Source organism: Cavia porcellus, unplaced genomic scaffold (genome assembly GCF_034190915.1).
Source record: "Cavia porcellus strain 051 isolate PalLab524CR breed Dunkin Hartley unplaced genomic scaffold, mCavPor4.1 scaffold_27, whole genome shotgun sequence".
Classification (NCBI taxonomy): Eukaryota; Metazoa; Chordata; class Mammalia; order Rodentia; family Caviidae; genus Cavia; species Cavia porcellus.
Window position 1 is genome coordinate 16,478,220 of NW_026947510.1, and position 25,483 is coordinate 16,503,702.

Genomic DNA, 25,483 nt, shown 5'->3' on the forward strand with positions numbered 1-25,483 from the left:
TTGAAGACTGTAAGAGATCAATTAAGACACTCTTCAGTAATCCCAGGGAAAAGTTTTAGTAGTTTAATATAGTGGGCAGGAGGGAAGCAATAGACATGGACAGAAACTTGAGGATGCGGGCTGTAATTGTGGAGAAAAGCTGACTAGTTGTCTATTGCACTGTATGAAATGGTGATGAACGTCAAGGAAAAAAGAGAAATGAAGGCTGATTCTTAGGTTTCTGGATGGTAGTACCACTTTTGTGAACTGAGGAAGATCGATTTGAGGAACTGAATTCAACAGTGTTTGTCACATTTCAAATGCAGAAGTTCTGTGATATTCAAGTGTGGAGGTTCACTAGCTAACTAGAATTGTAAGACTAGGGTGCCAAGGAGAGGCATGGACAGAAGGTAGAAATGCAGGGGTTGTAAGAATACAAATGATGAAGGAATGGACAGCTCACCAAGTAAAAGAGTACAGAGGGCAGGACAAAGCCCTCGCTATACTAAGTCTAGGGAAACTCAGCATCTGGGAGATTTAAAGAGGAATAAAACCAGCAAGACAGGGCCAAGAATAGGAAACTCACAGCTGAAGGAAAGCTAAGAATAAGATATGAAGAGAAAAAGGAGAGAAGTCTATTTTAGGTAGGGAAGAATAGTAAACAATATGAAAACGTGGTGAACATCCAGGTAAGGAGAAAGAATAGTGAAGATAACAGAAATACCCATCATGCTCTGCAGTTTGCTGATGTGCCTTATAAACAAACACACTATGCCATCCTGCTCTATCATCAGACAACCACTGGGCTGCCTTCTACCACCATAGATTAGTTGTCACCTTCTAAAGTTTTATATACATTGGACCACTGTATTTGTTTTGTCCAGCTTTTTTCTCTCAGCATAGTTGTTTTGAATTTTATACTTGCTACTTTGAGTAAGAATATGCCATTCCTTTTTATTGCTGAGCAGTATTCCATTGGATGAAATATAGTAAAATTTATTTGTCGTGTATATAAGTGGACTTGCCTATTACAGTTCATGTCTGGAGGGGCTCCCAAAGTCTCATGTGCATGTCATAGATGGGGCTTTGGGGAGGTGATGCATCATGGGGCATGATACTCAGCAGTGGGTTAGTCCACTGATGAGTCCATAGCTAAATATGATGGTGGGAAGACAAGCCTGGTCATAGAAGGGGGTCACTGGGGGTGTGACTTGGGAGGGCCTATCTTCTTCCTTCCTTCCTTGATCATTCTTTCCAGCTGCTGCCATGCCTTTAGCTTTTTCTCCTCTGCTGTATCAAGTCTGACTTCCATCATGGAAACAAAGTGCCAGAAATAGTAAATACTGCAGGAAAATGCCAACTTCTGCCGTCCATGAGGTAGTCGTATTGTTTCTCACTTGTGGTTCTTTATTTCCGTGTGTCCTTGCTTTGTGTGATATTCACGGTTCCTATCATTGTAAGGGAAACTTTTAGGATTTTCTGAGACTTGGGATTAAAGTACTTTCTCCAGAGAGTATTTCCATTTGCATTTGTTGGAGTCCTTCTTCTTCAACTGAATGGGAGGTTTCAGATTCTTTGGACACAAACTGGAGTTGCAAAGCCACTGGAAGCCCTGTGTATCCTCAGGACTCTGCCCACATTCTTTGTTCAGTATGGAGCCAACTTTCCCTTGCAGCCTTCTCAGTACTGGGGGGCTACAGGTTTATTTTTGGTTCACATTCACTTCACTCTAGAGAAATGGACTTTAGTTCTAGCTAATATGAGAGGTCACAGCTATCTCCCCTACCCCATGCATGGGACCTTGACTTTGTTTAGTGCAAACTGCAGTAGGGAAAACCAAACTTGGAATGCTCAGATGATCCTCTGTATGTTTGACCCATTATCTCTTAATTTCCTTTTCAATTTTTGATACTTTTACAAATATGTTTATAATTTTTTTAGTGGGAGCAGGTTGAATGCTTAGTTCATTTGATAATCTCTACTGGTAATCAATATCATTGTGGTTAATATTAAAAAGTTTGGACCTTCTTTCCCATAAGAATCTTGATTCTTCCTCAGAATCTTCTTCATTACAATAGAGCTGGTCTGTGAATTTATTTACATTTAGAATCCCTGAACTGATAGAAGCTTCCAGATCTCTTCCCCTTAGCATGACCAGCCATCTCAGTTACTCAGGACTGAGAGATTCCTACGCTGTAGGACTTGCAGTGCTCAGATCAAAAGAGTCCTGAGCAACCCAGGATGAGCTGGCACCTCAGCAGCAAAAAGTTTGAGACCCACAGGGACAGGACCTAGACATTAATACTAGAAACCATACTCTAATGATTTTTCATTTTGTGTAGCATTTTTTTGTACTAGGAATCGAACTCAGGACCTTGTACTTGCCAGACAGGCACTTAGGCCACTGAGCTATATCCTTGGCCTTTACGAGTTTATAAACTAGGTGTCATTCATGCCATTTTTACACACTCATTTTTGTTATTCATTGTTTCACCGACTCACAGCAAATACTTACAGAGCGCCTATTCAAGGAAGCCCCCATGTTAGGTTTGAGGGGACAATCTTGAACAAGATGCAGTTGCTGCTTTCAGATATTGTACCTCAGTGGCAGTGAACAGAGAGAGAGATCAGTTAGTAGGACATCTCTACAGAGAGCGATGAGAGCCAGGAGAGGAAATCCAGGCGCCATGTGAGTGGATGTGAGGTGCACAGCTAATCACAGTGGGGGAGGGGACAAGGTAGCATTTGAACTAAAGAATGAATGAACATTAACCAGGTCACAATCGAGGGAGGGCACTTCAACTAGGCGAAGCTGTACTTGAGAATCTTGACATAAACCACCCGATTGCAAGTAGAGAATTGTGTCTGCTGACTTCAGGCAAGGTGCATTGCTGCAAGCGTCTGTGGGCCTCATTGATGACTTTGGATAACAGGTGCTAAAGGATACTCTGCCACCGCAAGATTCATCTTCCTCTTAGGCTTTATAAATAGACTGTGAAAGCTGAGCAGGACTTTCCAGTATCTGAGACTGCGTGGAACACCTCTGACAGACCAGTGGGCAGGGACTCACTGATGGTGAAACACAGACCACATGAACAGTAAGACTTGCTCTTCTGCTAGCCACGGCATACAGGGATGCAGTCCACCATGCTCTTGTTACACTGGCCTTGACCAAAGTTCACTATCCCTAAAACATCAATGTCAATAGAAGTTTGCACAGATTGATGGGAAGAAACGCCAGTCTCCCACCAGTGTGGTCGAATGCTGAACATCATCTGACGTAAGACTGGGAAGACCTGAAGCTTGAATGGAGGGAACTCAGATCTCAGGAATCCGCTCATAGGTGCATGCAGACTTCAGGGGACACATGGTGCTGTTTCCCCTGCCTTCCTACCTCTGGATTGTTCAGAGAAACCTCACACACTGTGACTGAGCAGGTGGAAGTTAGCTCAGGGAAACAATTCAAACGTCATACTTTTTTTTGGTGAGGACTCTCTCCCTTTTTTGTGAGTTTTCATATTTCTAGGCTAACTCGGCCCAACGAATCACAGGAAGACCTGAAATTATTTCATAGGCGCTATTGAAACTTACCCTAAGGATCCAATATCTCCATACTTCACTACTTATTTGTAATTATTTGATTGCATCTTTTTACTACCAGCTTTTTGACTAGAGTATCTTTTTACACTAGAGTATCAACGCCCCCAGAACATAAGTTGTGTTGTACTATGACATAATAATAGATAGACGTGGAACAAACACTTTTCAATTAGAATGTTTTAAATTTTTATTAAACCGGTCAGCTCCACAGTCGTCCACTCTTCCTTATCACTGCAATCACAAATCCGGGTTTATGGAAAAAAGCAGCATAGCACAGAACACGGCAGCCCGAGAGCAACAAAGCTAGCTTCCCTCTGAGTCACGACAGAAGGCCTTGGGGGAGAGGGGGACAGGAAACAGTGGCTATGCTTACTTAGCCCAGGGCAGGTGTGCCATGGCAACCTTGGTGACAATGAGAACTTTTAGCTCTCTCTCTTCTCCCGAAAACATAAACCCCAAACTAGTTCTACATATCCTGAAAGCTCTTGTGGGGTTTGGAAGACAGGCTGTTGACACTTGGCAACAAGCTTGAGGCTCAACAAATTTCTTAAACAACAAAATAAAATGTGATTGGTTCCCCTGTGTGAAATATAATAGCACCCATTAAATGCTTACAGTTAGAAAAGGGAAAGAGGCAAAGTAATTCAAAGGGTCTGAGGTCTGCTCCTAGCACAGGCTCAAATTTGCTGACTGTGTAATTGAATTTCTTGGCTGTTTCTGCTAACAAACTTACAACATTTGCTTCCCACCCCATTAACAAACTTACCACATTTGCCTCCCACCCTATTAAAACACTTGATTTTAATGCACACATTTGGTTGTTAGTTTTTGGGAAGCAGAGCCTGGACTTTGCAGAGATGACTGAGGGCAGTGGAGGATGGGGTAGAAGAAAATGACTTAGTAGACAAAAGTGACAAAGACTGTTTTTTTGTAAGCCAGGTGCTTAAAAGTAAGGCGTGCAGAATAATGTGTTTGTTAACACATGGTTTTTGTGAATAACTGGTTATAATTTTTTGCCCGTTGCCTGCATTCCCAAATTGGTTTCATAGAAGGCTTTATTGTAATCCAGGAGCATTGTTTTGCATTAATTTCTATGACAAGGAACCCCAAACACAGGGTGCTGAGAGTAACAAAACAGAGTTGGGGAAACAGTCATGGCTTGGCACGGCGTGTGACAAGCTGTAAGAAAGCGAATGTTTCAATATCTGAAGCAGTGCTGATTTCCTATGAACAACCTTTTCTCTTCTACACAGTATCATATTCTTTTCAAGCACATTTAGAACGCAAGTCAAGCTGTGTTTTATTTTTTATTATAATACATGCAGTCAGTTTACTGTAACAAAGACATACTAGTGGTGATCAGTTGAAAGCACACACTTCCATAAGCTGGGGCAGGGGGTGGGGAGTCAACTGATAAAATAAAAGACCAGCCGTCCGGAAAGTTCTCTTAAAAGAACATAAAAAGGCAGTGTTTTCTTATGAGACTAACACAGAATGCCAAAATATCTAGCTGGGCTCTGTTTTTGTTGTCGCTGATGGCAATTTGTAACTAAAAATAGCAAATCCTTCAAAATATTGGGCTCTTATATAGGGTTTTTAAAAATTACCATAGCTAAATGAAAAGATTGTGGACCATTTTAAATGGTAATATTATTTCTTAGATGAGTCTTCTGCTAAGTATATTTATTATACTACTCAAACTTTTCTTAAAAATGCATAAACATGTTTATAATTAAGTACACACATAGATTTTTGGTAAAGGTGAGTGAATTAGTCCATAACAAATTATGAATAATAATTTAATATAATATAATAATAAGTTTGTAAAACTTTCATGGTAGAATTAAACTCTTCAAAACAAATTCATTAGGGAAAAATTTAAATCATCTTACCATTTCTTGCACTAATACTTTTTCACAATCAAGCTCGTATTTTAATCTGTCTCTACTGTTCATTAACTGAAATTAAAAAAAAATGACACTTTGATTAAAGACAAGAACAGAACACTGGGAATTCTTTCTCAATATCATTTGGTGAAACATTTTGATATGAGAAAAATGGATCTCAAAAAAATGGTCAAAGAAAAAACTGAATTTCTGCCAGATATTATGTTATAGCAATATATTATTATAGTTATTATACAAAGAAATCAATTTATAGAGAACATGCCAATGTATTTGTAACCTTCCTTACATCTTCCAAAAATGTGACATCAATACATAATAAAGCAAATCCTGGCCTGTTGCAAAGAACAATTTCGCTTTATTCTTCATATGAATATTTTAGGTTTTGCATTATATTTAAGTGTGTATCAAACTCTAATCTTATTCACTAAAAATAGCATCAAAAGCATATACTTCATTGTTATACCCATGTGACTTGTCTCAGTGTTTTAAATAATTGTTATTTGCATGTGTTAAATACAATGGTAAAATTCAGATTTGCTTTTGATATCAATCCAATTAATGTATTCATTAATGTAATAAACATCCACGGTACCATTGTTCTTGTTTCAGGACTTCACAGTTTCCCTAACTTAATCTCTTGTCTTTTGGGCTCCACCCCACCCCTCATTTTCTTTCTGAAACACAAACCCGACCTTAATGCAGTCTTCAAGGTTCTACAAGGCATTGAAGAGGTCAGTCAAACCCGTGGCATGAATCCTAGTCCTCTCCGAGCCACCCTGCGCTCTCCCATACACCCACCTCCTTGATGCAAGCTGCTTTCTCACAGGCTTAAGACGGCCTTCGGAATTCTCCCTCAGCCCTCTCCTGGCTGACTCTTACCCTTCTGGCCTTCTTCCCTCACCCTTCTCTGGTTTCTTACAATCCAGACTGGGTATGTCTCTATGTGTTCACACAGCGCACTGAGCCACACATCGCCAGCCACCCCTGACTCCTGGTCTGTCTCCCTACTAGAATGAAACACCTGAAATGTGGCAGCAGCTGTGAAACATATATAGACGTTACTGTATCACTGAAATCAAAACACAAAAGCAGCCACTGACTTCCATAATGGATAGTGCTTAATTCATGGCAAGGGATCAGCCTTCCCAAATTCAGAGCCATTTTCAACTTGTTTTCTATTTTACTCAGGGGTAACAAAGAGGATGCCTCAACCCCATGCCCAGGTCTTCCTTACTGACTACAAGTTCTTGCCATACAGTCTCATGTGATTCCTGTTTCATTTTCCACCACACTAAATTGTGAACAATTTCATGAACATATCTCATACACTTGATGCATTCATACTCTGTAGCCAGCTCTCCTATACTCCTGTCTTCCTGAAAAAAATCAGCAGAAGTAGGCCTTCTTAAGAGTGTGAGGAAGAGTTTATAAAGCCTTTCTAGAAGCTTCCAGAAGCTTCTAGGTATCTCTTCTCTGTGTACATACTTCATACAGTCATATCACTGGCTTTATAGCTTTTGTCTATTCCTCTAGACTGAATATCCTTCACAGTAGGTGACACACATACACATATTTTATTCTTCTAGCAGTAGTGCAGTGCCTAACACTTAAACGTGCCTGCACTTACTTGACTCTATGAAGAATAATGGGAACAAACCAGCTGATATCAGCTTTCACTTGTTCAATAGCTTGATCTCCTATCCAGGTGACAAACTACCTTCACATCTACAGTGCTCTGTAGAGTGTGGTACCCACACCGTTCTACCCACACACTCTATCTGTGCAGTAAGCACAGGAGAAACAGAAAGGTGGGAAGAGAGACTGTCACAGGACTATGTGTGACACAGAGGCAGAAATGTAATAAGAACCTAAAGTTCTAGATTCTTTCTACTGCTCCCCAAAATGGAGCTATATTTAATGTTGGTGTGGAGCTTCAGTGACTACAAAGGAAAAAGTGAAGAAGAGAGATCAGATTTTTAAAAAAATAAGCAGATACAGGAACAGCTATTCTTGTCTAGAATAGAGATACCGTATAGAAACAAAATGTGAGTGATAGATATCATTTTGAATTTTAAGGTATGTTAGTGAAAAGTAACACAATAAAAGTATTTTAATAATTTATTTTATTTATTTCAATATATAACTAAAATGTCATTTCAATGTGTGGTCAGTGTTAAACACTGTTGATGAGCTATTTCACATTTTTATATTGAGTCTTTGATTTCTAGTGTGTGTTTTTCATCCAGCATATATTTTGATTTGGGAGCTGAACATTTTAATCTATATTTAAATTTAAATTTAAAATAAAACTTCAGTTCTTCAGTTATGCTGGCCACATTTCAAATGCTCAGTGGCCAACGAGGCAGTGGCCAGCCCTGAGTGGTGCAGATCTGGAAAACGAGGCAGCACACAATTGCTATGCAGTTCACACAGGCAACAGGCAGCCACTCGGAAGACGCTTCTCAGTGGTAATCACTGAGACTTCGGTCTTAATTTCTTATTGTGTTCCTCATGTAGAGTAGGAAGCTTACACAGTTCATTTCCACCCGTGCTAGTATAGACTTACAGTAGCTTTAGAGACATATCCAGTAAGTTGGTGACACTGGAAGGGTAAGATTTTACTTTTAACCTTAGAGGTTGACATCAATAAGTTAAACTTGAGACTCTGTTGTTACGGTTTTATAGGAAGGGATTTACACTGCCGTTATTGCAAATGGTGTACAATGTAAGAAAAAATTAAATCATTTTGTCAAAGTGTGTGTAAGGCTCAGTAATCAGAGAACTCTGATCTATTTGGTAACCATTTCTGTAAAAAAAAAAAATGCTTTAGTTCTTGGTGTGGGGATGTAGCTCAGTGGCAGAGTGCGTGCCTAGCATGTGAAAGGCCTTGGATTCTATTCCAATACAGGAAGAAAAAAAAATCTAAGACTACCCTAAACTGCAGGATCAAACCTGGTTGAAATCTGAACCCAACTTCAGGGACATGCTGCCACCATGCTTTTGAAATATGATTCCTGGGCCAGAGGAACTAAACTTTAAACATTGGTACTTGCTTCACTTGCTAGAAAACATTTCTGTTTATTTGGAATAGTTAGGGGATGCAAATCTGCCTGCTCATCTGTATATTTCATGACACAATTTCTTGTCCTATTCATCATTCAGACAGCACTCTTCTGGGTGCCTGGCTCCAGGTTTGGCTCTGAGGAATATATCCAGAGTCTGGGACACTCCAGCCTGTGCCCTCTGAGCTCTCAGGATGCCCAGAACCCCAGCTATGACACCAGAGTGTGGTGAGTGCCACACAAGGAGGTACAGCATCAGAGAGGGCAACTCAGGGGCCCCCTAAGGAACTCACGAGAACTGCCCTGGCCCTGCCACCTTTCATGCTCTAGGAAATCGTCCCTTGTTGTGATGACAAAAGAATTCCCTGCTCCAAGTAAAGATTTTCCAGATAACATAAGCTGAATTCATTCATGTACAGAAAAATGAACATCAGCCAACATCTACCAACATTTGACCAGAAAATGAAGTTACTTGTTCTTAAACATCATCTCCCCACAATGAAAAGTACATCTTGGAACTTTCCTGTGTCATGTAGCTTTTCAGTTCTTTACTGTCAACAAGGTAGATGCCCAATTAGCCCACATAAAAGAAGTATCACTACACCAAGAAGTTTTCAAGAACCAATTCTTATTCATTATTAGCTACTCTACCCAAAGTAACAAAGAAATGCATAATAATTACATAATAAATTATATAACTGGGAGATATATAGACCAACTTTTCCCTTTATCCTAAGACACGCCAGATGCAAGGTCATCTCATCAGTGGTGTTGATAGTTCAGTTTTTAAAAAAGTCATTTATCAATGTAAAAATGTTACAGTACCTTTTGAATAGTTCTCTGATTCTGTTCTGAAGTCTCTTTCAGACTTATAAGTTCATCTTCTGTAAACAAAAGGAGAAAGAGGCCAACCATGAAATTACATGCGTATGCTCCTGTATTCAAACAGTCTGCTTCGGGGCAGGCTGTGAAGCCACGAGAAGGCGCAGTGGACGCAAGTCCTAGCAGGATCGTGACCTTCACAACTGCCCTTGACATTCACAGCCTTCTTCCTGCTGTTCAGGCGGCTGGTCCAAGAGGGATTAAGAAGTAAGTTCAAGATCCAAGTGTGGCCGAGAGCTGGACGCTTTTCATCAATACTAGCAGAGGACATTTTTGCTTTTAGTCACAGCCAATATAAAGTGCTTTAGCAGGTGGCACGTTATAACTTAGAACTATGCAAACCTGAAAAGACGTTACCATGCTACATCACAAGAGCAACACCCACACTGACAAAGTTTATCCTTATATCCAAGGGATACTGTGTCTCATTTTATTCACGTGTTACTCTCAGTTTCTTATTCACACTGCAGATTAAAGACAACATTATATAATCAACACAAACACAAAGAGGGTACTTGAATGAAAAAAGCATTTAAAGAAATTTAACTTTGGGGATTGGAATGTGGCTGTTATTGATGTTTGTGGTATGGAGAAAGGGAGGATATAAAGTAGACAAATAAAAATTATACCAAAAGTTTGTGTCAAAAAATAGAGGAAAATTAAATAGTAAGCAGCTTTTGCAGAAGGGTCAACTGTGTTTCTCTATAAAGCATATCCAAATGAGTACACTTAAGGTTGTAAATGCTATACTTTAGATGATCAGCTGGCATTTGAAATAAATCATGAAAATTTTCTGTTAATAATATTTCTAAGGGAAGCAGAACAGTGGTTAGCACATTGCTTTGCAGAGGCCAACATCTGACTTACACAAAACACTCTAAATTAACGCGACGTGGTCCAGGCATACAATTACACGTAAGTCCTTTGCTCTAAGCAAGGAATGCTCTCTTAAAAGAAAAGCACAGATCGCTATCAAACTGATCTTTAAGCAATCAAGCAAGAAGATATGTGGAAAAGACTAACATAGCAATAAATTTTATGTGCCCATTTCTTTTCTTAAAAATAATGGTTTTAAAGTATTACCTAATATTGAATTCTCTTTTAAACTGACTTTGATTTCTTCTTCAAGATCTGAAATGACTTTGAGCAGTCTCTCATTTTCCGTTCTGTACTCCCAGCTTTCTCTTTCTAAGTTTGCTTTGGAAGAGCTGGCCTCGGAAAAGGAGTCCTGAAAGACAGGGAATTCCGTATCGCCAAGCAGCGAGCCGCAGATTTAAATATGCAACACTAGGACAATGCAGATACAGAAGAGCTATCATATAATTTTCTGAATTCTATTACACACTTATAATATGAATAGCAAAAAGGAAGGAGACCAAACAGAGCTTGCAGGAAGAAAGGCTGCAGTACATTCTGTACAAAGACCCCAGCACATGGGGACATTTTATTGACAGGAATAATGCATATCATACTGTTCATGCGCCCCCATCATTCACATCAATTCATTACGGAGGCTGTGTCGGGGAGGCAGCTGGGCCCCTCCACCCACCCTTCCCTCTGTGTGTCTGAAGTGCTGTCCGCGGTAACTAGGCAGGCTGGGGGACCGCGGGCGGGCAGCGCCAGGGGGTGGCAAAGTGCAAGGCTAAGGAGGGGGGCTTGTTGCCTTTGTGGCATTTCCCAGTGTCAGCCCTGCCAGTGTCGCGAGGAGCACATCGCATGTCAAAGCGGTGACGTTTTCAGGCTGGGAGCCGCACGGCGCCCATCAGGCGCGCGGATATGCACACAGTTGGTTTTCTGCTGGGTGGAGGAGCCACCCAGAGGCAATTCATATTCTGAACATTAACATGGCTTTGCATGCCTGTCACACGGGACTGTGCCGGCGTTGAATGCTATTGAAGACTTCGGTTTAAATCTCTATGCAAACAGTGATTACCTTGTAAGAAGGTTTCAGGATAACTTGCAACAAAAGACTTTAAAGTTATAGTTTTAGTAAAGCAAACTCATTTACATTTTTATTATGTGCGTCTTTTGTTTAAATCTTGCCATGTCCATTATGGGAGAGGCTTTTTCTTAGCGATAGAAGCTTATTGGGACAGCTACTCTTTTTTTCCCCTCTTCTTCTTCTTGTCTGTTTAAAAGCTATTGAAAACATCTGAATATACTTCCTTATGGTCGTCTAGCTTTTACTGCCATACGTATATACATATATTTTAATTAAGATATAATGGTTTGGGGAGGCTGATGAATTTTATACTTCATCGTGGTAAAATATTAAATGAATGATGCAATCTCAAAAATATTAACATAATTGCATTATTATGTTAAAAGAGAAAATTCTACATGTCTCGATTTGAAATTACTACAGGCACTTTTGACTAGTGACCTTTTTGCAATAATGACATGATTACAAACAAATCAGAATAATGTACCCTCAAAAACAAAATATTTCTTCCAATATACAGGTTTGCTTTTGGAACTTTGCTTGTATTTCACTTTAGATATATTGGTGAAGAAATTATTAAAATATTTCCCCCTGTATTATAATGGTTTAAAAGAAAAGTAAGTGGTTGAAGTATTGTATAGTACATTAGTAAATCCTTTACAAAACAAGTGACTTTTTAATGAAATTATATGCATTTATGTCGAGCAGTACTGAGACTCTGTTGTTAAAATATGCCACACCACGCTCAATCACAAATTTTCAAGCTTTTTGTGTGGGGAGGAGAATGGTGTTGGGGCTCAAGCCTAGGGCCTCATATATGCTTGGGAAGTTCTCCACCGCTGAGTTACACCCCAGCTACAAATCTTTAAGGTTTTGATTCACCACTGCATTTCATTTATTTGAGCCCAATTCATTCTTAGTGAGTACTAAAAAGTCTATTGTGCTAATAAAGGAAGAATCCCAGTCATTAATTTTTTGTCTCACATTGTTCAATTTGAGACCATCACAGAATGTGTTAATAAACTCAAAGGATTTTTTTTAAACAAGCGAACATGAGGTCTAAGAGGCTTAAGCAATCATTTCCTAACAGGGACAGAGTAAGAAAATCCACAGAAAATGGCATGAGGGCCCATTATCAGAAAGTATAGAACTGTTTAGATGACTAAACTACTGAAAGGCAAAGGTACATTTGGCAGCAGCTAAGTCCTAAGTATGCTAAGAGTCTTTCTGTGGGACCCAGGGAAGACCTACAGGAGGGGTTTCCTCCATAGCCGAGCTCCTGCGTGGTTAACCCTTAGCTCTGTCCCCACCATCTGTCGGTTTTAGGAACTGCAGGTAATTAAGGATTCAGCCGCCCACAGGAAGGACACTCATTAGCGAAATGAACAAAGGGGAGTTCTGGGCTGCTCTGGCCCTGTTGCACTCTGAGTGGCAGGTTTTGTGGTGGTGTTTTTTCTGCCATCTGCCCACACCGCCAGTTTTTGGCTTGCTTAAACTGAGACGCTTTTAAAATAAAGTGCATTAATAAAACAAGGTTGCGTAGGACGGTGATCATTAAAAGACGGTTAACCGGAGATGGCTATTTACAACCACATGATACCCTAGAGAGACTGTGGGTGATCCATGATTAGACTGGAATTTTAAATTTAAAAAGAAATTTCTATTCTCAAGTTTTTCTATAATATTATGAAAACTAAGACTCTAGCTGGTGGCATATGCACTGTGTCTCTTGTGAATATTTATAAGATGCACAGTGTCACTGTTTTCAGGTTTCAGAATCCCAGGTTTAATCTCTAGAGAAGATTTTGGCAAAGACAGCATAATCCAGACTTTTCCTACGTAAAGTGTGGTTCATGGATCAGGAGATTGAGTATCATCTGGGAACTTACTAGACAAGGCTCAGACTCCAGCCCAGAGCTACTATACCAGAGTGTGCATCTTATTACGACCTGCAGGTGACTCAGGAACAGTGGGGTCTGAGAAGCCCTGGGTCAGAGCCCTTTCTATGCTTTCTTAGCAGTCACCCTCCTGCGAGGCCAGCATCTCAGTCCTGCAGGCCGCCTGTACAGTATTCAGACATCTCAATTTGATGCTGGGGGAGGAGCAGGGTTGAGATGCACGCTCGTGCCTCATGACAGTCACAGAGGAGAGCAGGTGCTTCCCCAGTGAGTGACAACCAGGAAAGTGGCACACTGGGGCAGCGCAGCCCTGCAGAGATGCCACTCTTGAATGATAGCTCTGTTGTGTGTGTGTGCACCTCCACCAGTAGAGGGTGGGAGGTGGGTGATGGCCACACAGTGCATCCACATTGGGGCAAGAAGGAAAAATGAAAATTCTATCCAGTACAGCAACTCTGGTGGAAATGAAAACATGTGCGCACACATGTGCACACACACAACACACATACACGCACATTCCTTCTGACAGGCTATCCTCTTTTATAAATTATCAAGGGTACTACACAAAGGACAACCTGCTAGCCTGATACCTAACAATGGTATGCAGTCAACTTACACTGGTTTCCTTTTTTCTTTCTTTTTTTTAAGAGAAAAAAATAAAAACAATGATACAGAATTTCAAAACAAGTTAATAGGAGATAAATAATGTTATCTTCAAAGTGGTTGCTCAGATTACAAGAGATAGGCATGGAAAACTGATCAAACAATATAAGTACAAACTATTTTTTTCAATGAATTAATAGAAATTATTAGTGTAGTTATCTTAGCTATTATAGATACATATTTTTTATTTTCCCTTCCTTTTTTCTCTTTCCCCCCATCCCATTGTTCTTTCCTTTTGATCAGTGTCTTTCTCTTTCACAGTATCTTTGTACATTTTGGATCTTATTTACTCTTTCAGTTTCTTACACTAAGGAGACAATATGATATTTACACATAAGTGATTTATTTCACTTACAAGTATAGCTGCATAGTTTACCTATAAAAGACTGAAGTTTATCCTTCTCTAGAGTTGAGTAATACTGCATTGTATAAAAGTATCACATTTTTTCCACCCATTTCTCAGTTGATGGGCAATAGGGTTGTTTCCGAGATTTAGGTATTACAAATTATGCTGCTATAAACATGGGTGCACATATATCACTGGTTACACTGGTTTCTACAGAATAAAAAGTGTGAATCTCATCCTTTATACAAACTCGCTCGCAGGAAAACTGAAGGTCAAGGATGCTTTCACCTGGAAACAAGTGAGCAGAACTCTGAAACTTGTAGGGCTTCCTTTCCCGATTTTCATTTTGTCAGAAATATAATTTAAAGAATCTGCTTGTTGAATTTGTCCTTTCCTATTACATTCTTATTATATTTCTTTCAGAAACAATCTGAGAGATGTTACAACTCCTTATAGCTAAAAAAGTTATTGTGTAATTTATCAGTAAGAATAACTAGGTAAGTTATTCTTATATAACATTCTTATAGATTTAGATAAGAATAGGTCACTTTAGATAAGCCAACTAAAGCATGTCTATTTCAACTTATTTCCAGTGCTACTTTGAAAAATTTAATTGTTCCTGAAAATTCTGCCTTCCAAATAGAATCACAGATTAGAATTAGATGGTGTCTCAAGGGGATTTTGTGCCACTAGAGGGGGCAGTTGTATAAAAATCAAACATGCATACATATATATAAAATCTAGAGGTGGTAGGGTATATTAGGAAAGGTTGTTTGTAGATTTTGAAAAGTGTTTTCTACTAGTTTATTTGATATAACCCATGACTTCTTTTGTGGCACTCAGGTCTACATCCTTGAAACACATTTGTGTGCTTCACACTTAGGAGTTGAGGGCCATACATTTTATTGGATTCCCCAGGAGGTATCTCTGCCTCTCATTGGTTAGAATTACCTCACCTTCTTAGGGTGCTAACAAAGGATGCTAACAAAGGATCTCATGTAATCTCCAGGTAGGCAAGTTACTGTGTGGTATCCAAGCTGTCCTGAATACCAGCCTGATCCAGAGAACAAATTACTTACATATGAGTGGAGGGTAGTCTCTCACTTGCTGTTCACTACCCACCCTTATTCCTGCCCCAGAACATCCAGACAGAATCTCTAACCAGTCTAGGAGATCACTGAGAGCTGTAAAGGTGTGGAAAGGGTAAAGTGTAAGGGGCCTTCTTGCTAACTGGGATATTTGTGACACCTAAAGTTCTATTCTGTACATTTTATGAGACATAAACCCAATGGCCATAAGAACATCTGAAATTCCTCTTAATAACTAGAATGTATATTCTAATTTTCCTTTGAAGCACTCAAAGCCATTCACATTCAATACATCTGGTATACTTATCCTAACTCTACTTTAGCCAAGTCTAAGTGTAACTTCGTTTTTCATAAATGAGAACTAAATAGACTAAACTTATCTTGGGACAACTATGGTAGATATGTTTGGTCATGGCAGGAATAAAATCTAGCTCTGATAGACATTAGTCTTTTCTGTCAAATTATTTTTTTGAAAAATAAGAGAAAAGGGGCCGGGGATTTAGCTCAGCAACATAAGCTCCTGCCTTGCAAGCGTGCAGTCGTGAGTTCGATCCTCGGTACCAATAAAAAAAAAAAAGAAAAGAGAAATAAGGGTAGGAGAGAGAGAACATGGCCCCACCAAGAAGCAAGCTCCATCTGGGAACCTGCACCATGTGCAGGCCATGGCCAGACTGGGAACAACCAGACCCAAGCCTCTCCCCGTGAGTCAGCACCATTCGTGGATGGTGGGAAAAGAGACCAGGGCCACACCAGGAGGCAAGCCCACCTGGGAAGCAGGGCCATGCATGGTCTGCTGCAGGACTGGGGACAGCCAGACTCCAGCCCTTTCCATCATGCGGGCTGGCAAACAAGAAGTACCAACTCCCTACCCTCATAAGCGACTGGCTGATCCAGAGAATCACAGGCTGTGATGATGCTATCTAGGTGAAATGTAATTGGAAGCCTGTAGCGCTCTGGTGTTTCAGTAACATTGCAGGTCTAGGGCCAGTGGTCTGATCATAGGATCAGAGGATAGCGGTACACAGTGTGGCATCTGGGGGATCCCCTTCTGAGGGTTGTGGCCATTCTTGATTTCCTCTTGTTTTGAAGTCCTATATCATTTCCATTGTTTTGTTGGGTTGGGTTTTATTTTCTTTTGTTTTGTTTGATCATGTCAAATTTGATGGCATGAGCAGTTATTTAAAAGACAGCAAGACATGTTATGGTAGTAATTTTGGATTTACTATTGGCTTGTTTTGAAGTGCTTTATTGCATTCATTGTTTTGTTTTATTGTTCTTATTCTATTCTGTTCTGTTTGATTTTTATTATGTCCAAATATATCTGCAGCTATTTTGAAGACAACAGAAGACATTATGGTAACTATCGTTGATCTTGTAATGTTTTGAAGTCCTGTATCACCTACACTGGTTTGTTTTTATTCTATTTTATTATCCTTGGTTTTATGCTCTTCAAAGTAAAATTTTAAAAAAGAGAAAAATAAGGGTAGATATACAGTCAGGAAAAGACTAAAGAAATTTGATGTGGTTAATACTCCAATGAAATCAGGACATATAAAAATGTTCAATTTTATTTGATCTACACTCATGATATATTTAATACTACATTGCTTAAAAGATGCTTCTGATAGATTAACAAAGGAATTCTGATAGATTGACAAAGCAAACATTCCTTTGTTGGTTAGTAAACATGGTCTTTTAGAATGGTTTGAATTCATTTCTTCATCTTTTCTAACATTTTGAGTGGTAAAGAAGAACACTAATCTGGGAACTAGAAAAACTATAGCTTTCACTTGATGTAAAGAGCAACCTAGAGTGTTTCTTTCTAGTGTTAACTTTTCACCATGTAACTACCCAGACTTTTATTGTGCATATGTATGTATCAACATTTCCATGTGCACACATGTGTATTAGTATAGTAATATAACATGAAATATACAACATGATAGCATAATTTATGTATCCATGATAACTTTTAACTCTTACAATAGAGTGTAAATCTCTGCTTCCTTGTAAGGGTTTTGGATTGAAGTAGACTGGTTCACATGCTATATTTACAGCTACTAGTTGCATGCCCATGGGAAAGTTAGACACCAGCCTCTTTCTGTCTCCTCCTCTGTAAACTGAGCTGTGAGAATGAGGAGAGAAACTACTGATGGGGCACCTGGTACCTGCCCGAGGTTGAGGAGCCTTGATCTGAAAATCTGCAATGCTCCAAAACCAGAAACTTCTGGAGCACCATGTGATGCCACAAATGGGAAATCCCACACTATAAAGCATTGATTAATGCACAAAATATTAAAATATTACAGAAACTGTGTAGATGAAACACAAATCAATTTCTTGTTTAGAACTAGGTTCCATTGCCAAGATAGCCCATGTAATGTAAATTTTTTAAAAATTTGAAATACTTCTTTTCCCAAGCATTTTGGGAGACTCAACTATAGCTGGAATTCAATAAATTTTTATTCCTTCTGGGTCCTGGCATCTCTGTCAGCCTGTCTTAACCAAGCAGATTTTTCTTGCTATACTGAGCACTGAGTCCACTGCAGGTGCTATGCCACGCAGCTGCACACCCAGGGCCCAGGCAGCTTTTTGCTCATAAAACCTAAGAATTAAACCGACTTTGGTATGTGCTGAGGCTGGGCCTGAGACAGCTAGTACCTCAGAGCCAACATGAGGTGAAACTAATCTTGCTCTCAAGACCCACACTTTAAAACTTATCAGTCCAATTATTGAAATATAGGATGACCAAAGATGCCATTTTCTTTAGCTTTTATAAGATAACAGGAACTATAAAAGCAATAATTTTATGAAATTGATTCATACAAGACTAGATTGGCTGGGGGTTGGGGATTTAGCTCAGTGGCATAAATGCCTGCCTGGCAAGCATGGATACATGCGTTGATTCCCGGTACCAAAAAAAAAAAAAAAAGAACAGAGTGGTTGAAATGACACTTGCTTGCACAATGCTCAGAATAGTCATTGTGTAAACAAATGCACTGCCGGGCGTGCATAGTGCATGTTTGCTAAAGTTAGAGTAAGTTGTTAAGTGGTTAGAGGCCCTTAAAAACTCCTCCAGGATAGACGTCTAGGCTGTCTGCTTTGCTACCCTTCATTTTTGGTTAGTTTGGTTTAGTCTTTTAACTAAACATTAAAGCAGTTCCTGGATTCTACTACAATGAGGAAAATTAGAAGTAGGGCCATTTTATTTTATTTCCCAATATCTTTATTTAAAGGTCATTCTGTTCCAAGTTAGAAACCCTGACTTGAAACTAGGTTTATGTCTTCTAAGCTATCCTGACTGCAAAAAGGGTAGAAGTTCTTAGAATTACAACATAAATCCATTTTCATGTTCTTCTAGAATGATTTTTTTTTTTTTTTTGCAGTAGGTGTAGGCTATTTTGTGTCCATTAGAAGTAAAAATTGAGAACAATTACATTGCTCTTGTTCATAATTATTGTGAGTTTTCTAGAATATGCTGTTAAACAGTAAAGTGTCAGACTGGCTTATGTTATAGAGATGTCCAAGATACATCAATTCACTTTCATTCTTTCTTAACCCAAGTTTTTAGCTATCTATAACTTTTTTTTACCTGTATTAAAGTTAATTATTTTTTGCCTTGAAACTTACAAATTTTTGAAATCTTTCACATTGTTCTAGTTCATCTCTTAATTCCTCAATGATTTCTTCTTTCTCTTTCAGTTTTCTTGACAAAACACCCAATTTGACATTTTCTGCATCTTGCAAAGCAGTTTTCTCTTCCTCTACATCAAAGAATTGCTGGGCGGGAAAAAGCAACATTAAAAATCAGACATTAAGCTAGTGCCACCAGAAACACTTTCATTTGTATTTAAGCTGCTGTCTTGTGATGTCATTTTTGTAATTTGCACATGACTTTTTGTAAATAATTATATTAAAATATATGCTAAAGTACCAGGTGATACAGAACAGTATTATTCTATAAAACACAAAGTATGATATATTACTCTAACTTTAGCAAACATGCTAATAATAATAGTGAAAAGTAAGACAAGAGAACAGGAGGTCTCTATCTGGTAGCTCTTCCCCTACAGCAAAAAATTTGGCAGCCATTCATCAATCAGTGTCTTTGGGAGTGCTCTACAAAGTGGACAGGAAATTGTACAACACTGGTGCAGCCCAAGATCGAAGAAGGCTGTTTTCAAGGGGAGGCCTGTACCCAGGTAGCAGGCTCACCAACTGTGATTTGGGCTATATGCCCACAAGTGGTCTCATTCCACTGTGGATTTAGGTAGAATCTGTTCTGCTTTGGTCCAACCACCAAACCAGTCTGCCTCTGGTTACAGGTCTACTGGCTTTAGTTATAGTTGTAGGAGCTGAATTGGCCGTGTCACTCAGCTAACGCCTCTTTAGCTGTGGTTTAAAAGCAGTCCCACCTTCCCACACACCCACTGAGAGTCATTACCACTCATGCTCTTGGAGTTAGGCTGCCAACCTCAGTCTCATGCAAATCCTAACATGCCCCATAGCTCAGCCTTACCCCTCTCACGGGTCATCTGACAGGAGCAGTTTTGCCCACCAAGGGACTTGCAGGAAGATAAGACTGTCTGTGTTCCCACTGACCTTGGTCCCACTTCAGATCTTGAAGTGTCCTTGAAACCCAGTTCTGTTTCACCTCCAAGCTCAGTTCAGATGCAATTCTGCCCAGTCAGAGACCTGCCAGCAGATGTGCCCCCTGAGGCCTATTTACTGATCTCAGCCTAACTTTGTTCATCTTGAAGCAGCTGTGTCCTAGCTCCAGCCACACTCAGCCATGGTCCAGCAGCATTCTGCTCCCCCCAAACCCATCCAGAGACTTGGAGGGACCACACCTATGTACCTACCTGGTAACTGGCCCACCATCAGTTGTTCCAACCACAGAACCTAAAGCAAGCCCTTCACCAGGACCAACCCTACTGATTAAGGCAGTGGAGGCAGTCGAGTCTTCTGAAGGACCAGAAAAATCCAAGATCCTGATAATGAATCAGTCCACTATGAATCTACTGAGGATCCAGCAAGTAGTCGCATGACCCAGATGCAATGCTGTCGGCTAGGAATCACAGAAATTATTAACCTGCCAAAACTAGTCTATAAAGATTGGCGTTTGCCTCTTCAAATGTATGGACTCCAGTGTAAAGCTGTACAGGTCATAAAGAATCAGGAAAACACTGCAGAACTAAAGGAAACTAATAAAGCTAAAACAACTAGCCTTATTAAAACCTTATTAAAGCTTAGTAAAGGAAACTAATAAGAACTGAACCTAGAGAAATAGAAATCTCCAAATTGCCTGGTGAAGAATTCCAACTAATCTATTTAAAGCAGCTCAGTGACATAAAAGATGATAAAACAACTCAATAAAATGTATGGAAAATTATGTATGTTCAAAATTTAAAAATCTAATAAAGAAATACAGACAAACAAATCACACAAAAGACCCAAACAGCAATCCTGAAAAGGTACAATGAAAGATTAAAAATACAATAGATATTCACCTAGGCAGAAAGAGGAATGAATAAAACTGAAGACATTTAGAATTAATTATAGGAAAAAATGAAAAGGGGCAAAGAAAGCATCAGGAACCTAAAGGAACCATCAAGTAAATAATATATGAATATGGAGGTCTCAGGAGAAAAGAGAGAAGAGGGGAGAAAGCTTCTTGTAAGAAATAATAGCAGAGAAATTCCTAAATCTTGGTAGAGATATGGACATTGAACCTCCTGAACCTCAAAGGATTCCAAGAAAGATCAACCCCCAAGAATATTCTAAGTCAACATAATCAAATTCACAAAAGTCCGAGATGAAGAGAACATTTTGAAAGGACCAAGGGAAAAGAGTGTTGTCACATACAGGAGAGTGCTGTCACTTCATGAGGCTATCAGCACATTTTCTCAGCAGAAAACTTGTAGGCCATGAGAAATACAACGATATTCAAAGGGCTGAAAAAAATTAAAAACCTCAGCCACGTATACTATATCTTGCAAAAATATCTTTCAGAAATGAAAGAAAGATAAAGATATTCCTAGGCAAAAAGGGCTACAGAAATCAATCACCAGATAGATTTTAGGAAAATGCTGAAGTGAGGTCTTTGACTTGAAACTAAAGAGAGCTAAGAAACAAGATGCAAAGTATAGAAATGCAAGTAGAAAATCTCCTGTAAGGAGAAATATATAGTCAAATACAGAAGTAATGATAGTATATAAAGCACTTCTAACTCTCAAGTTAAAAGACATAAGTATTAAAAGACAAAGCTACAATAAGTTGTAGATTGATAGATAATACAAAAAAGATCTAAAGCATGACGTCAAAGCAGAAAATGTAAGATCAGGGGAAAAGTAAAAGTCTGGAGATTTTTATGTGATTGAAATTGTTGGGATTTTTGTTGTTGTTTTGCTTTTTTGGTACAGGAATTAAACCTGGGGCCTTTGCACTGAGTTATGTCACCAGTTCTTTACTTATTTTTTGAAATAGGGACTCACTAAGTAGCCAAGTTGAGCCTAAATTTGTAATTCTCCTGCCTCAGACTTCCAGAGTGTTGGGATTACAGGCATGTGCCAGTATACCTGGCTTTGGATGCTGTTAGTTTAGTTTTATAGATATAACATGGTTCATATAAGCTTCTGAGTAATCAAAAATAAAAAGCTTCTAGTAAAAATACAAAAGATAAGGAGAAAAACGAAAGCATAATACTAGGAAGGTCAGAAACTTTGTATGAAAATATTCTTGGGCATAATAACAATGTAACAAACATCTGGTTTTTTGTTTGTTTGTTTTTGTTTTTTGTCTTTTTGAGACAGGGTCTTGCTAAGCAGTCCAGGCTGGCCTTGAGCTTACTTTGTAGCCCTGGCTGGTCTTGAATCCACACTGATCCTTTTGCCTCAGCCTCTTGAGTGCTGGAATTACAGGCATGGACCACCACACCTGGCACACATCTGTTTTTCAATGTCATACATTTTTTTAAAAGTCAAATACAATTGTCAGGTTTTCATGACTATATTTTCTTCCATTATCTGCAGGGTCGTGTTAGGAATATTTACTTTATTGTTTATAATTTGTATTACAAATATGAGTTTAATGTTTACATTTACATACATTTGTGTATTTATTTTTTGTGGCACCACGGATGAGCCCAGGTTTTCACATGCAAGAGAAGTGGTATACCACTGAACTACACTCCAACTCTTTCACTTTTTGTTTTAAGACGAGGTCTCACTGAATTGTCCTGACAGGTTTAGGACTTTCAGCCCTTCTGCCTCAGCCTCCAAAGTGGCTGAGATAGAGGGGTGAGCCACCATAACCAGTGTTCATTATGTTTTTGTTATTTTTATGTTCATAAAATTTACTTGAAATACAGCGTGTATTTATTTCACTATTTCTAAAAGTCTAAGAATTCAAAATATCTTAAACATTTCTAATGGCATCTGAAGACATAAAAGAGGACTTGCAGAACTGCTTCAGAAAGTGGCGGAAGAATAGGATAGGTGTGTTAGATGCGAGGGAGAGCAGGTTGAGGGGGATTCGTGGCAATGTGTCTTTTACTGTAATAAATTCTTTAAAAATTAGGCATCTACTGCATTCTTTTGTCATGCTGCATAGATAGGAAAGTTTGCTCTTTTCTCTAATGCAGCCGGACATACCTTTAGCCTTTTGTGTTTTTCTGCCCAAAATAAACAAATATGATGATGTCTGTGTAGCACTTCATGCAGTGCCTGAGAAATCACAGATAATTCATTGATAATTGCCTTTGTAATCATCCATTATCTGCCATCAATGGATGCGGAGGAGGCTCACCTAGCACTGTCACTCACGTCCCTGTAACTAATGTCCTGTCACCTAAGATGCAGGAATAATTGCAGGGGGAGGTTTGTGCTTGTTACAGCAGCAGTCCTGTGTCTGCTGCTTGCTTCGGCAGACACAGAGCATGTCTAGGGCTTTCTCTACCTCTCTGTATCCTTTTCTTCAGTGTAACTACCTACTTTTCATCCACCTCGTCCTCTATACTACCCCAAGAGACAGTTCCATGAAGATCTTTTGGATAGTTAAGATGCTTCTCACAAAATAAAGAAAAATAGGGTACAGCAATATGCACTATTCTTATCCTTTCAACCTCTAAGGAATATTTGTATCAGTAAAGGAGAAGGTAGTTTTATGGGTCTTTGATTACGGGAATGAAATTCTGATGGCAACATTGCAACACTCTTGGATACAAAGCTATCTAATCTTCCTGAACAATGGTGAATCCTCACTACCCTTATTGTATCGCCTAGCTATCTCTTCTATGTGAAGAGCCACTCAAAGACAAATCAGCATTCAACCTGCAAGTACTCCCAGGATCTGCTATGTGCAACAGTAGGCTAGAGCATAGGGCAGAAACAGATTGCCATATGCAGGAGAATATGCTCCACATCCAGGTGTGAGAGAGACTAGCAGAGAGCTGCTGCACCTCTCTAAGACTTTTCAAAAGCCCCAGAAGACCATTGGCTCAAATAGCATCCAAGTAACGTGGAGTTCACAAGGAATGAGCATATTTCAAACTTGACAACAAACTTAGATTTTCCTCCCCTTCCAAAGGGTCAGGATGAGGGCCACTGCCACTAGGCTGTCAGCTTTTATCCATGCAAATGTTACTTTGATAGTTCTCTGCAATGAAATGTCTCAGACCCTTCAGTTTTCCAAGAGCCACAGGACTGTCCTCTTTTCCAGATGTTACATTCACTACAGAGTGTGAGACTAGTTACTGGCTTGCTCCATGTGTTAGTGCCAAAGGTGTTAGCAAGTAAGGATGTCTCCCCACCACTTTCCTGCTCTGGCCGTGGCAGAAAGTATATGTTTCTTACAGCTTACAAAGCAAGGAAATATCTAGAGGTGGAGCTAGTGGGGAAAGGCTTCTTTGGATGTACTAAAAATGTCTACAACTAGATTATGGTGACCGCTGCACAACTCTGCAAATACACATAAACCAAAAATATGTGCACCCTCAGTAGGTGAATTTTATGCCTTATAAAGTATGTTTCAATAAGGCTACTAAAAATTTAGTGGTTTCAATATACAATAATAGTAGACTTTAAAATGTGACAGAAAATATTACATTTCTAAAGAAATAATAGGTAATACTTAAGAATATGTAAAACTTAATTATGCAAAAAATATATACCATTCACTTAAATAAAATAATAAATCTTCACTGAAATGCACAAAATATGACAGGTGAATCAAGAATAATCCAATATTCATGGGTAGGAAAATTGAGCATTATAAGTGATATTTCTTCCAAAAATAATGAACCTATTTCTAACCAATCAAATTATAATGCCAAAAAGGAGGCTTTTTTGGGAAGTGGAAGCAAACAAAATTATTTTAATATTTACCTGAAAGAATAAAAAAAAATGAAATTTTTAAGAATGAGATCTAATAAAAAATGACTAGATATTAAATACATTTGGGTCTAAGCATGTTTGAAGGCTCTAGATTCAATCCCCAGCAATACACACATGCACAAACTATAATGCTAAAAATATTTACTACAAAAAAGCAATATAATCCAGGTATATTAGTACACACCTGTAACCGCAGTACTTGGCAGGCTAAGGCAGGAGTGCTGCTGTGAGTTTGAAGCCAACCTGGGCTACATAGTGAATTCAATGCCAGCAGGAAATACATAGCAAGACCCTGTCTTGAAACTAAACAAAACTAAACTAAGCAACAATAGTAAAAAAAGAGCCACATCATAGCATAGTCTTAATATGGAGTCACATAATTCGAGACAGCCTTGAACAAGATTTAGGATTATATGCTAAGAAAACATTATAAATCAACGGAAAAGGAAGATAGAATTAATGGTGTCCTCATAATTGCTTATTAGTTTCGTAGTTAATAACAGTATTCCTGACTTTCACTCTTCCATTCTTTCTGAGTTCCCTAAGTTCCTACCTGCATATATTAAATCTCTATGTATATGAAAAGCCTCCAGTAGTTTTGAGGTGGGACAAAAATAAAGGAGAAAGGAGAAAAAGGAAACTCAAGTGTTCGTTTCTCTTATCACCTCCAATCTCTGGACATGCTTCCTGCTCAGCTCTGCATGAAGCCGTGATGATCTCGGCA

At 39.0% G+C, this 25,483-nt stretch overlaps 1 protein-coding gene across 1 annotated transcript in view; it reads right to left on the reverse strand.

The window, feature by feature from the left end:
- The window catches only part of CUNH10orf67 (chromosome unknown C10orf67 homolog), a 107,856-nt gene that overhangs the window by 55,136 nt on the left and 27,237 nt on the right, over positions 1-25,483 (reverse strand). The window contains exons 6-9 of the mRNA XM_023562465.2: positions 18,998-19,147; positions 10,514-10,658; positions 9,374-9,432; positions 5,472-5,537 (exon numbers count right to left, since the gene is read on the reverse strand). Coding sequence (XP_023418233.2) covers positions 5,472-5,537; positions 9,374-9,432; positions 10,514-10,658; positions 18,998-19,147 — 420 coding nt within the window. The remainder of the gene's footprint in view (positions 1-5,471; positions 5,538-9,373; positions 9,433-10,513; positions 10,659-18,997; positions 19,148-25,483) is intronic.